Genomic DNA, 14667 nt, shown 5'->3' with positions numbered 1-14667 from the left:
TTAAAGGCCTGAAGCCCTCTTGTTGAGACCTCTGCGTCTGGGCACCCCAGAGACAGCCATTCACAGTCAACACTTCACAGTGCTCTTCACAAGTGGCCATGTCTTAATTAGATTTTTTCCTTTAGCTTTAGATTTGCCCCTGTGTTTTGTAACTGTAGCCGTCTTTCATAAATTCCGTGATCAATCCTATGGGTCTTGGGGCAAACCACAGGGCATGTTTGTGACCGTCGGATCACAGTGCACTTCCAGTGGTGTGACCCTGGCGCTTTTACCAGTCCCTGGCTATCCGAAAACATGGTCAGACTGCTTTTAATTTCTCAAGTCATTGGGTAAGATTTTACTAGTCAATTGGGTATGCTCAAAGAAACTATGTGGATTTGTGTCAAATGTTTTGAGAAGCTTTAGAGAGCGGTTGATCGTTCGATGGGGGAAGCGTATGGACGCTCTATCAATCTACTGTTGGTTCCAGCTGCTGTAAAATTGTTTCCCACATTTTTGCGTTTTTACTGCACACACAAAAAAAAAAACCAAGAAGCTGTTTATCTTCTTGTCTCTTGTGTACACAGTGTAGCTGTGTTCGGTGCATTGTGAAATATAATACAGCAAGTTGTGTAAATAGTCACCCGCTGAGATCTCTGGTCAGTTCCTCATCCTCCAGTGTGCTGCGGAAGACCAGAATGACCTCTAACACACAGGCCATGCCCAGCACCTTGGGCATGCTTTTTTAATGTGTGTGTGCGTGCCTTTAGTGTGTTGTAGAGGGGAGGTGCCCTGTCTAAATGAAAGGTGTTGACTGTGTGTGTGTGTGTGTGTGTGTGTGTGTGTGTGTAGCTGAACCGGGTGAAGATGGTGGAGAAGGAGAAGAACGCGCTGGAGGGGGAGAAGAACACGGCGGTGGAGTTCCTACAGCTGGAGAACGATATCTTCAAGAAGAGGAGCCAGCTCTGCCAGTACTATATGTATGTCTCTGACCCACACACACACACACACACACACACACACACACACACACACACACACACACACACACTCACTCAAGAAGAGGAGCCAGCTCTGCCAGTACGATATGTATGTCTCTGACCCTCACACACACACACACACACACTCACTCACTCAAGAAGAGGAGCCAGCTCTGCCAGTACTATATGTATGTCTCTGACCCTCACACACACTCACTCACTCACTCACTCACTCACTCAAGAAGAGGAGCCAGCTCTGCCAGTACTATATGTATGTCTCTGACCCTCACACACACACACACACACACTCACTCACTCACTCAAGAAGAGGAGCCAGCTCTGCCAGTACTATATGTATGTCTCTGACCCTCACACACACACACTCACTCACACACACACACACACACTCACTCACTCACTCACTCAAGAAGAGGAGCCAGCTCTGCCAGTACTATATGTATGTCTCTGACCCTCACACACACACACATACTCACACTCACTCACTCACTCACACACACACACACTCTCTCACTCACACACTCACTTACTCTCTCTCTGTCTCTCAGTCTCTCTCTCACTCACACACTCACTCTCTCGCTCTGTCTCTCTCTCACTCACACTCACTCACTCACTCTCTGTCTCTCACTCACACACACACACACTCTCTCTCTCTCATCCATCTCTCTCATCCACCCCCCAGGGGTGGATGAGAGAGAGAGAGGGGTATGGTGTGTGTTATGTTATGTGATATGTGTGAGGCTGTGTATATCCTGCATGGAATGTAATGATGTGTGTGTGAAAAAGAATATCCTTATAGGACAATAAAGACTCTATACTACTCTTTCTCACACGCTCACTCACTCACGCTCACACACACACTCACTCACTCACTCACTCACTCACTCACGCTCGCTCGCTCACACACACACTCACTCACTCACTCACACACACACATGCACTTTCACACAAGAGGATTCAGCTGTGTGCGTAGGAGACATATATGGAGCCCATACTAGCACATATGTGTGTACTTTCACATCACCACCACATCCTACAAGGAAATGCACACAGCATTGCTCTCAGTTGGTTGTGCCTCAGTGTCCTTGTGGCCATTTTGGACACAAAGGTGCACTTCATTGACCTATGCGATGCTCCATGTGATCAATACAGCGCCATATCCTTAAGGAAGTGGCCATGGTATAGTCCTCTATAGGTTGTGGAGGCTCCATGTGATCAATACAGCGCCATATCCTTAAGGAAGTGGCCATGGCATAGTCCTCTATAGGTTGTGGAGGCTGGTTGGTGACCCTGTAGCGTTGTTTTGGATGCGTGGCCATGGCATAGTCCTCTATAGGTTGTGGAGGTTGGTTGATGACCCTTTAGGGTTGTTTTGGAGACTCTTGTCACATTGCAAGTGTAATAAGCTTCAGTGTTGCACTACATGTGATGAAGGCCACATATTAGGGTTTAGGAGCACACATGCACACACTCTGCAAGTTGCATTTATATCAGTGGCGTGTGTGCCCAGAACAGAATGCATTTAGCCAAGCACTTTGAAGTGGAAAGTGGGGCAAATAGCGGGGTGGAAATGGTTGCCTGCCTGGACAATGCATTACTTGTTTTAATGGCTGGAGCTGAGGTTAGTATTGTAATGTTTGGAGCGCTGCATCATGTGAGCCTTGCTTTGGTGCGCAGCGCAGTGCAGCGGCTCCAGTGGGCACTCCTTACTGTTTTCCTGACTTCCAGTTGCGCTGGTATCCCATCGCACGCAGTCAGCCTGGCTTAGGATGAGACTGTTCAAGTCTGGGTGTTGGGCTACTGTTGAACTGAGTTGCTTTATTTTATTTGTTTGTTTTTTTTTTTTTTTTTTTTTTTGCTACATTGCAAATCCTGAGATTCATAATCAAAAAATAAGTAAATTCATAATCAAAGATGAGCTGCTTTTTGCATGATTATCGTTTAGTCTCCATTGGTGGCAGTTCCGATTGTCACCAATAGGTGGATTACATTTCAAATTAAATTTGCAAGCATGAAATGGGCCCAGCCCAGTAAACTGTCCATCTCCCCAGGCCCACTCCCTCACACTCTTAACCTCACGTAGTCTGTTTGTCCACAACTAAAACTGCTTACGACAAGTGGTAGTGCTTCTGATGCCCTCTCCTTACGGGATGTGAGTACGCACATGTGGAGTCGAGGTCGCGCCACGCTCTAATCCAAGCTGCAACTGTGAGCGTATCGACCCGTCGGGATTCGCATAAAGAGCCCTTTTCTCTTCTTTTTTTCGGCCTTGATTCTTCATGCCCTGCGGCCGACTCTGCCATCTCTCTGTGTGTGTGTGTGTGTCTCCCTGTTTCTCTGTGTGTGTTTGTGTGTGTGTGTCTAACTGTATGCCTGCGCTTGGCTCACCAGCCATGACCTACAGAAACGTGTGGTGGAGCACGAAGCGGAAAAACAGCAGATCCAAGACGACACCAAGGAGCTGACGGAGAAAAACAACAAGCTGTCCGAGGAGATGAAAGGGAAGACCCAAGACCTGAAAAATGTGGAGAAGTAAGTTACGGAACACGGCCCTCTTAGCACGGCTGTGTGTGTGTGTGTGTGTGTGTGTGTGTGAATATTGTGAATTTGTGAATTTGAAAATTCTGCTCTCCAGATAAGAAGGAAACCCTGGCTGGAGTATCCCTTCTAGCCTCCTCTGGTCAGCTCCTTGTGTGAGTGGGTGTCTCCTCTGTGCAGGAGGGTGTGTGTGAGTGGGTGGTTTTGCATCATGCTCTGCTCCTTATTGTGCTTTCACACTCTCCACTCCGAGCAGCCCTCCTCTTCTGTCCCAAACCTGTGTAGTTTAGTGGAACACTCAAGACCTCCCGTGACCTCAGCCTGTGGTGTGCGAGTGTCGTCTCTGTGCAGGAGGCTGTGTGTGTGTGTGTCTGCTCTCTGCAGGAGGCTGTGTGTGTGTGTCTCCTCTTTGCAGGAGGGTGTGTGTGTGTGTGTCTCCTCTGTGCAGGAGGCTGTGTGTGTCTCCTCTGTGCAGGAGGAGGCTTGTGTGTGAGTTAGACCTGCCAACCTATATGCATTTTGTGCAGCAACCATGCATTTTAACATCAAAGTACGCGGGTACGATTTCTTACTTAAAACTACGCAAAAACGAGCAGACATCCAACATCTCCGGAAAGCTCACTGGAGAACGTTAATTAGAATCTCCCACAAATCTATTTCATACAGAGAGAAAGTGACAAGTGAGAATGACCGGCAAAGCAAAGTGGCCACTCGTTATGCTATATTTTCTGCAAACAACGGTGGTTTACACAAAATACTTGAGGTGAGCTCAACCAGTGTTCACTCACAAATTCACGTTCCCCCAGATGTCATTTTGCGAAACTAACAAATCTCAACTGAGTGTGATTGTGAATTCACCTAGGCCTAATAGCTTGATGTTGTCTTAGAAAGTTATTACTTGTTCATCAGTTGTTTCAGTTAGCATTATATTTCCATGTGTCGCTGATGGTTAATGTTTTCATAACTAAAAGGCGCTCAGGAAACGCAAACTTTTCCAAGGCCAAATGCAGCTATTAGCAACGACTCTAAAAATGGACCTAGGCTAAATATTTTGAGCTTCTCATTGATGAGTGTTCAAATAGTTTTTTCTTTGGAGCATATAGATCATAGTTGTTTTGGTTTATTAGCTCGAAAACAAGCGAGAACAAATAATAGGCTTTCAGACGGAGATTGCGCACCTATCGATTCAGTTGGGATAATGTAATCATTGCAGCCTCACAGATGGCAGAGAGCCACCGCCATCTGAAAGAAACTGTAATTTGCATTAGTTGGCAGATAATAATTTAACATGGAATGGATATATATAAAAGCAGGAAAACCAAAAAAGAAAACCGAACACGTTGGCCTATTGTGAGTTAAGGGATAGACTGCACACTGACAAAGCAGATGTCCAGAAGTCTCTCTCTCCATCTGCTTACAAAAGAAATAGCTAATAATAATTGAATTGAAAAGAGGTAATAGAGTGTGTGTGAGTGTCTCCTCTGTGTAGGAGGGTGTGTGTGTGTGTGTCTCCTTTGTGCAGGAGGCTGTGTGTGTGAGTGTCTCCTCTGTGTAGGAGGCTGTGTGTGTGTGTGAGTGTCTCCTCTGTGCAGGAGGCTGTGTGTGTGTGTGTGTGTGTGTCTCCTCTGTGTAGGAGGCTGTGTGTGTGTGTGTGTGTGTGTGTCTCCTCTGTGCAGGAGGCTGTGTGTGTGAGTGTCTCCTCTGTGTAGGTGGCTGTGTGTGTGTGTGTGTGTGTGTGTCTCCTCTGTGCAGGAGGCTGTGTGTGTGTGTGTGTGTGTCCTCTGTGCAGGAGGCTGTGTGTGTGTGTCTCCTCTGTGCAGGAGGCTGTGTGTGTGTGTGTATGTGTCGGTGTGTGTCTCCTCTATGCAGGAGGCTGTGTGTGTGTGTGTCTCCTCTTTGCAGGAGGGTGTGTGTGTGTGTGTGTCTCTCCTCTGTGCAGGAGGCTGTGTGTGTGTGTGTGTGTGTGTGAGTGTCTCCTCTGTGCAGGAGGCTGTGTGTGTGTGTGTGTGTGTGTGTCTCCTCTGTGCAGGAGGCTGTGTGTGTGTGTGTGTGTGTGACAGTGTCTCCTCTGTGCAGGAGGCTGTGTGTGTGTGTGTGTCTCCTCTATGCAGGAGGGTGTGTGTGTGTGTCTCCTCTGTGCAGGAGGCTGTGTGTGTGTGTGTCTCCTCTGTACAGAAGGCTGTGTGTGTGTCGTCTGTGCAGGAGGCTGTGTGTGTGTGTGTGGGGTATGTGCTGAAAGGTGTGTGTGTGTGTGTGCAGGAAGCTGGGGAAGGTGACCAAGTACATCGAGAGCCAGAAGGAGAAGTTCACCCAGCTGGACCTGCAGGACGTAGAGGTGCGCGAGAAGCTCAAGCACTGCAAGAGCAAGACCAAGAAGCTGGACAAGCAGCTACAGAAGGACCAGGAGAAGGTGTGTGTCTGTCTGTGTGTGTGTGTGTGTGCATGCATCTGTCTTGTGTTGTGTGTGTGTGTGTGTGTGTGCATGCATGCATGCATGCATCTGTCTTGTGTGGTGTGTTTGCATGCATATGTCGTGTGTGTGTGTGTGTGTGTGTGTGTGTGTGTCCTCTGTTCCATCCTCTCTGGTCCCTGACTACTCATGGCCATTCCAGTTGCTGCGCCATGCACCATGGCTTAATAACCTCTTAACTAATGAATCTGGCATCAGACAAAGGCAAAGAGTTCTCTTCAGATCCACTTCCAGAAAAAGCAGCTGCTCCCTTGTAATCCAAAAAACTCAACCCAAAATCTTTAAATATTGAAGGGGGGAAAATTAAATAAATATAACTTGTTTATCATAGTGCTAAAGTAATAACTGAGTGAAATTTGTAACGTTTACACACACATTTTTTTTTTGGAGTGCGTCACATGCGTATGAGGCTTGTCAAGGTTGAGCTGTGCGGATGAAAGTGTTCGGAGGGCCATTTTGCAGGAAATGCCTGGGCTGTGTATGGCTGCTCGGGCCGCGATACCCTGGGCGTCCTCTAGGGGGAGCTCCAGAGCCTGCTCTGTAGGAATCGGCTGGCCGGGTGAATCTGGCTCCCATGCCGCTCTTGGACGGCAAGCTACTTGTAAAAAGTAACCAGAGCTATTCTTAGCCGGCATTTATATTAATTAGCCCACTTTCGTTTCTGCCCGCGTTTACATCCCCTTACAAAAGTGTGAGTCGTTTTTTTTATTTTTTCTCTCTCTCTCTCTCTCTCTCTCCCGGAGTTGCCATCTGTTACACAAAGCAGTTGAGCCTAACAAAATGCCTTTAAATAGCACTTCAAGTAACCGTGATTGTTAATTACGACTGAGTCCTGGACAATAGCCCAGGCCCAAAACTCAAAGGGTCCATCAGGACGGTCCTGTCTTTGCCACTGGGAAGCACCATGGCTTGTTGTGTAGGTCCATGACCTGTGTGTGTGTGTTTGTGACTTGTCTGGGCTGGTACTAATGTAAGGCTGTTTGTGTGTTTGTGACTTGTCTGGGCTGGTACTAATGTAAGGCTGTGTGTGTGTTTGTGACTTGTCTGGGCTGGGCTGGTACTAATGTAAGGCTGTGTGTGTGTGTTTGTGACTTGTCTGGGCTGGTACTAATGTAAGGCTGTGTGTGTGTGTGTGTGACTTGGCTGGGCTGGTACTAATGTAAGGCTGTGTGTGTGTGTGACTTGGCTGGGCTGGTACTAATGTAAGGCTGTGTGTGTGTGCGCAGCTGGAGGAGGTGAGGAACATCCCGGCCAGCAGTGAGAAGATCATCACGGAGGCCACAAACAGGAAGGGGCAGCTGGAGGGTCAGAAGGTGGTGGAGGAGGAGAAGCTGGCCCAGGTGATGGAGAGCCTGAAGGAGGAGACCAAGGGCCTGCAGCAGGACAAAGAGGTCAGGAAGCGGCACACGCGGCATCAGCTGCTCCTGTGTGTGTGTGTGTGTGTGTGTGTGTGTGTGTGTGTGTGTTTCACACTTCAAGCCTTGTCTTGTCTTGACTCATCGTGAGCAACATGCATGTAGTCCAATTAGTCAGCAAGCAGCACACGCAGCATCAGCTGCTCCTGTGTGTGTGTGTGTGTGTGTGTGTGTTTTGTTTCACACTTCAGGCCTTGTCTTGTCTTGACTCATCGTGAGCAACATGCATGTAGTCCAATTAGCCATGTTCTGTTATGCGAAAACTACCTGAAAACACGATCAAAACATTTGTTATTCTTTGCTGTGGCTTCTCCAGGTGTTTTTTTTACTTAACACACATCAGGCTCACTTTTCTTTTTTTGTGAGACTTATTTTGCTGTGTTGCAGATATGCAGCTGCCATTAAGTTCAAATCCATTCAACCATTTTTCCCTGTCCCTCCAAGTCTGAAATGAGATCAGTTCATTAATTAGTCATTTCATTCATCAGTCCTCCCTCCTCTTCATATAACCTGAAGGCACCAAGACAGGCACTGGCAAGCAGGACTGCAATTAATCAAACAAATAGAGTCCCGAAGTCTGACGTAGCGTTTCCATGACGGCAGAATCACTGGATCTAAACAAACTTTCGAAGTGGCTTAAATAGCTCTTTCCCCTGTCGTTCAAAGTTTATAGATTATTTATTTATTTATTTATTTATTTATTTATTTATTTGAAGTGTGCAATTGTTTATTCTTTTATATTTATATACATGTACAGTTAGGAACAAAATTATTTATACCTACCCCTTGGCAAATATTGATTTAATGTTTGTTATTCTCATGACCAACATGTTTGTTCTGACTGAAAATTACACCTGGCTAAAGGTTCTATCTATCTATCTATCTAAAAAATTAAGGGAACACTTCAATCATACACTGTTTGGTTCTGAGCACAAGTAAAAGTAAAACTTTTGAGGCGAGTGTTTTATTTTGCAAGAACTGTCAGACATTCTGTGAATGTAGTTTGAGAATGGAGAAAAGGCTGGAAGGTTTAAAAAAAAATTTTTTATTTATTTATTTATTTTTTGAGCAGTATATATACATACACACACACACACACACACACGTTTGACCCCGTGTTCTGGTGGCTGTCCCCCAGACGAAAGAGCGGGAGCTGATGGAGTTGAGTAAGGAGGTGAACGAGACGCGCTCCCGCATGGACGTGGCCCAGTCGGAGCTGGACATCTACCTGAGCCAGCACAAGAGCGTGCTCACGCAGCTCAACCAGGCCAAGGACACGCTGCAGGGCGCCACAGACACCCTCAAGGAGAGGAAGGCCGCCATCAAGGACCTGGAGGTCAAAATCCCACAGTGCGAGCAGCAACTCAAGAAGGTGTGTGTGTGTGTGTGTGTAAAGCTTCAAACGGTTGTAGATGCAATAGTAAGTCATGTAATGAACTGGATTATAGTCTGTGTGTGTTTGTTAAACTTATCCTAGATGTGATGGCAAGTTGTTCAATGCACTACATTGCCTTTTTATCAGTCTCACGCTCCCTTTTTCCCCCTTAATCAGTCATGAAGCGTGTTGAGTGTTTTGTGAAATATCACTGCGTCTGTGTGCAGCAATCGCTGCATCAGTGGGAATCTTTTCTTAATACGGAGTCCCTCAAGTCGGACACCGACGCTTGATTGCCTCCATGTGCGGTGAACTAGCGGAGCCACCGGCCACATAAATCTCTGCGTCCACACTCTCCGCAAGTCAGGCCCTGGGCGCAGTAGTGCACTCTGGCCCAGAAGAGTCCTCGCTCAGCCAAACGTCGTACTCCCTCACGTCGGCAGGCCCCTACTGTTAGTTCCTCTCACGTCGGCAGGCCCCTACTGTTAGTTCCTCTCACGTCGGCAGGCCCCTACTGTTAGTTCCTCTCACGTCGGCAGGCCCCTACTGTTAGTTCCTCTCACGTCGGCAGGCCCCTACTGTCAGTTCCTCTCACGTCATATCATTTACTGTTAGGAAGAGTTGCTCGCAGCTCTCACAGCTCGAGTTAATGAGTTACTGTTTAACTGTTGACTGTCCATTGTGAGAAGTCAGTCAATGAAATCTGTGCCATATGCTATCTGTGCCTTTGCCAAGTGCACCCTGCATTCAGCTGCAATGCCCTTGGATGCTGTGGCAGGACATGCATGCATGGTGACTGATGAATGAGAGGATGGAGGTGATCCCTCCAGGCACTGCGTGCTTTCCAGAGATAGGACATGCACATGTGCTGCGGAGGTGGTTGAGGAAGTGTCCAGTAGAATAATCGTATCGCTGACCTCCCCCAACCACACATTTCCATGCCACTTCCTGGTTGGCACCGAAGCATCTCAATGTGCTCCTGAGTCTGACTGTATGTCTCTCTATCTGTGTGTGTTTGTGTGTCTGTGTCTGTGTGTGTGTGTGTGTGTCTGTGTGTCCGCATGTTGCGTGTCCGTGTGTGTGCGTCTCTCTGTGTGTGTGTGTGTGCGCGTGCGTGTGTGTGTGTGTGCGCCCCACAGGATGAGCAGGAGCTGGAGCAGGTGAGCCAGGCTGACGGGCAGGTGCAGGAGGTGCTGCGGGACATGCGGCAGAAAGTGGAGGAGGCCAAGAGCTCCCTGTCCTCAAACCGCAGCCGCGGGAAGGTGCTCGAGGCACTCATGCAGCAGAAGAGGAGTGGGCAGATCCCTGGCATCCTTGGACGCCTGGTGAGTGTGTTCACACACACACACACACACACACACACACACACACACACACACACACACACATACACACAATGAAATGACACTGTTAATCTAAAGCAGCAGCGGGTCCAGGAATCAAACCCAAACAGCGGCTCTGCCCAAATGACTCACACAGTTTATGGATCTTGCAGTCCAATATATGGGCGTGCCACGACCAAATGAGTCCAGTGTTGCGGAAATCCATTTCGAGATAGTGATTTGAATTGAGAGGGTCGAAAAATGACTAAAATATGTATTTTCTAATTTCACCACGAACACTTTCCTTAAAAACATCTTATCTATCAGTCATTGACATATCTTACTGTAAAACGATGTAGAAATTGATTTTGAATCTGTTCTGATAACTTTGTGTTTTGGCTTTTTGGCCTCTTCAAGAAGTCATCATAAATAGGCTATCCACTTGTAAAATTTTCTATTTTAGATTCAGGAGAAGAAACAGCCACCTAAACAGTTGTTGCTGACTAGATTACTCACAGAGATTGCACCCAATTGGTCCGATTCAGTTTGTTTTGGAGTTGGCGGCCTATTTAAAAACAAAAACATTAGGCATTTGGCTATTTTTCTTCTTGTCATCTTCTGAAGTTGATCGAACATTATAGGCTACCTCACAAGTTATACGAATGCCTGCGTGAATGGAGCATTTAGAAGCTGCGCTCATCACTTCGCAAACTTTAAACCTGATTTTCTCAACTTGTTTTTTTGCTGAGATGAGGATAGCCTTCACATTTTGGCCAATATCTCTGGGTTGTTCGTTGAACGGAATTGAACAAATGACCCCTTATTTTAAACCCTAAAGTCTGTGGATTATGAATATCCAATAAACCCATTTTCTTATTTTGCCAAACTGGACTCCTTTTGTGGTGGCTCTGTGGGTCTCCTCCTACTTTCTGTCCTGTCACATTAGCAGCTTGCTCTGCAAAACTAGGCCCCCCAAAGTTTCTCTCTTTGTAAGCTAAGGTCAGAGGTCAAAAAGAGGGGGGCATCCATCTGTGGAGCAAACCAGGCATCAGGCAAAATGACTCTCTGTTGAGACATCACACTAAAAGCAGCGCTGCAGGTCAGAACGCTGATCCCTCGCAGTCACGAGAGCCCTGCTGTCCGACTGAAGATGGCCTTTTTCATTTGATGGATCCCCGGCTTTGCGCCAATGCCACGCCACGAGCCGCCTTCTCATTCCACTGGGCTCTTACATCACAATGGCCTAGCAGCGGAATGAATTGCAGAGAGCAGGCGGAGGTCGTCCCGTGGCCCAGGGTGCACTGGGGCGCACGCCGCCGCATGGCAGCCGAGCAGGAGGGCTTATGAAACGGTGCATGGCGTGTACCGTGGGACGTATACGAGAGCTGCTGGAGGCCATGCTGTTATTAATGTTTTCCTCTGTGCCTGCCACGCTCTAATATTGTGCAGATCCAGGCCTGGTGCTCTGAGAGTGGGCTTTTATTATGGTCTGGGCCAGAGCGTTGTGTTGTCATGCATGTCGTGCACGCTCTCAAATGCTGCTGTCGTCTGTCTGTCTGTCGTTCATTAGGGTGACCTTGGGGCTATCGATGAGAAGTACGACATCGCCATCTCCTCCAGCTGTGGGGCTCTGGACAACATCCTGGTGGACACCATTGACACGGCGCAGAAGTGCGTTACTTTCCTCAAAGCGCAGAATATCGGGGTGGCCACCTTCATAGGCCTGGACAAGGTGGGGATCAACAGTTTGTGTGTGTGGTCTGTTGTGTTTGAAAGAGTGTGTGTGTGTGATTTAGTAGACAGCAATCATGCATTGGCTAATCAAATGCCTGACTCAGTCTCTCGCGCACACACACAGAACAACAAAATGAGGCCGAGCCAAAATGACTTTCTGACACGGTTGGCGTTGACTGACGAGCACTTGACCTTTGACCCTCAGATGAAGGTGTGGGAGCGGAGCATGGGCGCCATCTCCACCCCGGAGAGCATCCCGCGCCTGTTCGACATGGTGAAGGTGAAGGACGAGGCGGTGCGTCCGGCGTTCTACTTCGCCCTGAGGGACACGCTGGTCGCCAGAGACCTGGAGCAGGCCACCAAGGTCGCCTTCCAGAAGGACAAGCGCTGGAGGGTCGTCACCATGCAGGGACAGATCATCGAGCAGGCCGGTAGGGAGCGCTGTGTGTGTGTGTGTGTGTGTGTGTGTGTGCGCGTGCGTACACTTCAGGGCCAGCCCGAACTCGGCCACTGCTATTATTCAACCCAACCGCGACTCAAACCACGAATATCATTAAAGAGAAAACGGTGCCCCTGTGTGTCTGTTCACGTTGTTATTCCAAAATGTGGTCAGCGTCAGACTCGCACAGAAGTGCCCACGGGACTGGGCAGTTAAGGCCCATTCACACCAAGAACGATAACTATAAATAAATATCGTTCTCGTTAATATGAATGACGACGTTCACACATAAACTATAACGATAACGACATGAAGAACGATATCGTTGGGGATCACTTTCAGAGCGATTTTCAGAACGATAAAATGCTAATAGCCAATCAGAACCCATCAAATTTTAAGTCACATTCATTAACACAAGGAGAGACTTTGCTTATCGTTGTTCAGTGTGAACGCTTTTATCGTTATGGTTATAGTTATCGTTATCGTTTTTTGTTCTTGATGTGAATAGGCCTTTAGTGTCATAAGTCGATGTGCAGATTCACGCTGTTATTAAAAAATCAGATCTGTGTCTCACTAACTGAAGAACCAGGCCTGTTAATGGGAACGTGGACATATGGACCCTGTGGCAGGGTAGGAGCCATGTTGTTTTAGGACCTGACTCTTCCTCAGCCTGTGGCAGGGTAGGAGCCATGTTGTTTTAGGACCTGACTCTTCCTCGCCCCTCCCCCAGGTACCATGACTGGAGGAGGCAGCCGGGTGATGAGGGGCAAGATGGGCTCCTCCATCGGCTCAGAGATCAGCCAGAAAGAGGTGAGCAACGCAGCACACACACACACGCACACACACACACCTGAAACAGTACAGTTTAACAACACACCCACTCGCACCTGAAACAGTACAGTTTAACAACACACACACTCGCACCTGAAACAGTACAGTTTAAGAACACACACACACACTCCTGAAACGGTACAGTTTAACAACACACCCACTCGCACCTGAAACAGTACAGTTTAACAACACACACACTCAAACCTGAAGCAGTACAGTTTAAGAACACACACACACACTCCTGAAACGGTACAGTTTAACATACCTATAGGTCAATGTGGCTTTGTGTTCAATGTTTGTAATAATCATGACTGTTCACTGGTATGTGGTCAAATGACAATTAAGATGCTTAATAAATGGTTATCCCCATTGTGATCTGTGTGCGTGCCTGCGTGTGCGCGTGTGTGTGCGTGCGTGTGTGTGTAGCTGGACCGCATGGAGAGCACTCTGCGGGAGAAGCAGGGCCAGAGGCAGGGCTATCAGCAGCAGAGGCAGCAGCTGGAGGAGAAGGTGCATCGCCAGAGACAGCAGCTCAGAGACATGAAGAACACTCTGGAGAAGTACACCGCCAGCATCCAGGTACACACACCACACCACACACACACACACACATACATACACACACATACATACACACACACACTGGAGAAATACACCGCCAGCATCCAGGTACACACCACACACACACACCGTAATACTGAAGAAGTACACCGCCATCATCCAGGTACACACACACACTGGAGAAATACACCGCCAGCATCCAGGTACACACACACACTGGAGAAGTACACCGCCAGCATCCAGGTACACACACACACTGGAGAAGTACACCGCCAGCATCCAGGTACACACACACCACACACACTGGAGAAGTACACCGCCAGCATCCAGGTACACACACACACTGGAGAAATACACCGCCAGCATCCAGGTACACACACACACACATACTAATACTGAAGAAGTACACCGCCAGCATCCAGGTACACACACACATACTAATACTGAAGAAGTACACCGCCAGCATCCAGGTACACGCACACACACACACACACCGTAATACTGAAGAAGTACACCGCCATCATCCAGGTACACACACACACTACTGTACACCGAGAACAGGGTGTACGTGCTCACACATCCAGGTACACACACACACACATACACAATAACACTGGAGAAATCCAAGGTGTAGGTGCTCACACACCTCTGGCCTGTACTGTACACCGAGAACAGGGTGTACGTGCTCACACATCCAGGTACACACACACACACACACAATAACACTGGAGAAATGCAAGGTGTACGTGCTGACACACCTCTGGCTCCACAGGGTCTGGCTGAGCAGGAGGTTCACCTCAAGTCCCAGATCAAGAAGCTGGAGGCTAGTGTCGTCGCCGCTGCACCTGACAAGGCCAAACAGAAACAGATGGGGAAGAACCTGGACGCCTTCAAAAAAGGTGTGTGTGTGTAGGGTCAACTCCGAGTTCCTCTGGAGGGGCTTTCCCTTATCAGAATTGACATGTTAGTCACTCTGGATTGAAGCGTCAGCCAAAGGAATAATTA

At 48.0% G+C, this 14667-nt stretch overlaps 1 protein-coding gene across 3 annotated transcripts in view; it reads left to right on the top strand.

Annotated features, from left to right (window-relative positions):
- Positions 1 to 14667, top strand: part of smc4 (structural maintenance of chromosomes 4) — a 34246-nt gene that overhangs the window by 11012 nt on the left and 8567 nt on the right. For all 3 annotated transcript variants that reach the window (XM_076282936.1, XM_076282938.1, XM_076282937.1), the window contains 11 exons: positions 832 to 959; positions 3369 to 3509; positions 5775 to 5925; positions 7212 to 7376; positions 8539 to 8772; positions 9915 to 10100; positions 11668 to 11829; positions 12037 to 12262; positions 13001 to 13080; positions 13528 to 13680; positions 14435 to 14561. In XM_076282936.1, the coding sequence (XP_076139051.1) occupies positions 832 to 959; positions 3369 to 3509; positions 5775 to 5925; positions 7212 to 7376; positions 8539 to 8772; positions 9915 to 10100; positions 11668 to 11829; positions 12037 to 12262; positions 13001 to 13080; positions 13528 to 13680; positions 14435 to 14561 (1753 nt within the window). The remainder of the gene's footprint in view (positions 1 to 831; positions 960 to 3368; positions 3510 to 5774; positions 5926 to 7211; positions 7377 to 8538; positions 8773 to 9914; positions 10101 to 11667; positions 11830 to 12036; positions 12263 to 13000; positions 13081 to 13527; positions 13681 to 14434; positions 14562 to 14667) is intronic.

The sequence above is a fragment of the Alosa pseudoharengus genome, unplaced genomic scaffold (assembly GCF_046254945.1).
Source record: "Alosa pseudoharengus isolate Yale_2024_CS ecotype anadromous, Long Island Sound unplaced genomic scaffold, YU_APseudo_1.1 YU_APseudo_1.1_scf_13, whole genome shotgun sequence".
Classification (NCBI taxonomy): domain Eukaryota; kingdom Metazoa; phylum Chordata; class Actinopteri; order Clupeiformes; family Clupeidae; genus Alosa; species Alosa pseudoharengus.
This window is presented reverse-complemented; position numbering and strand designations above follow the sequence as displayed.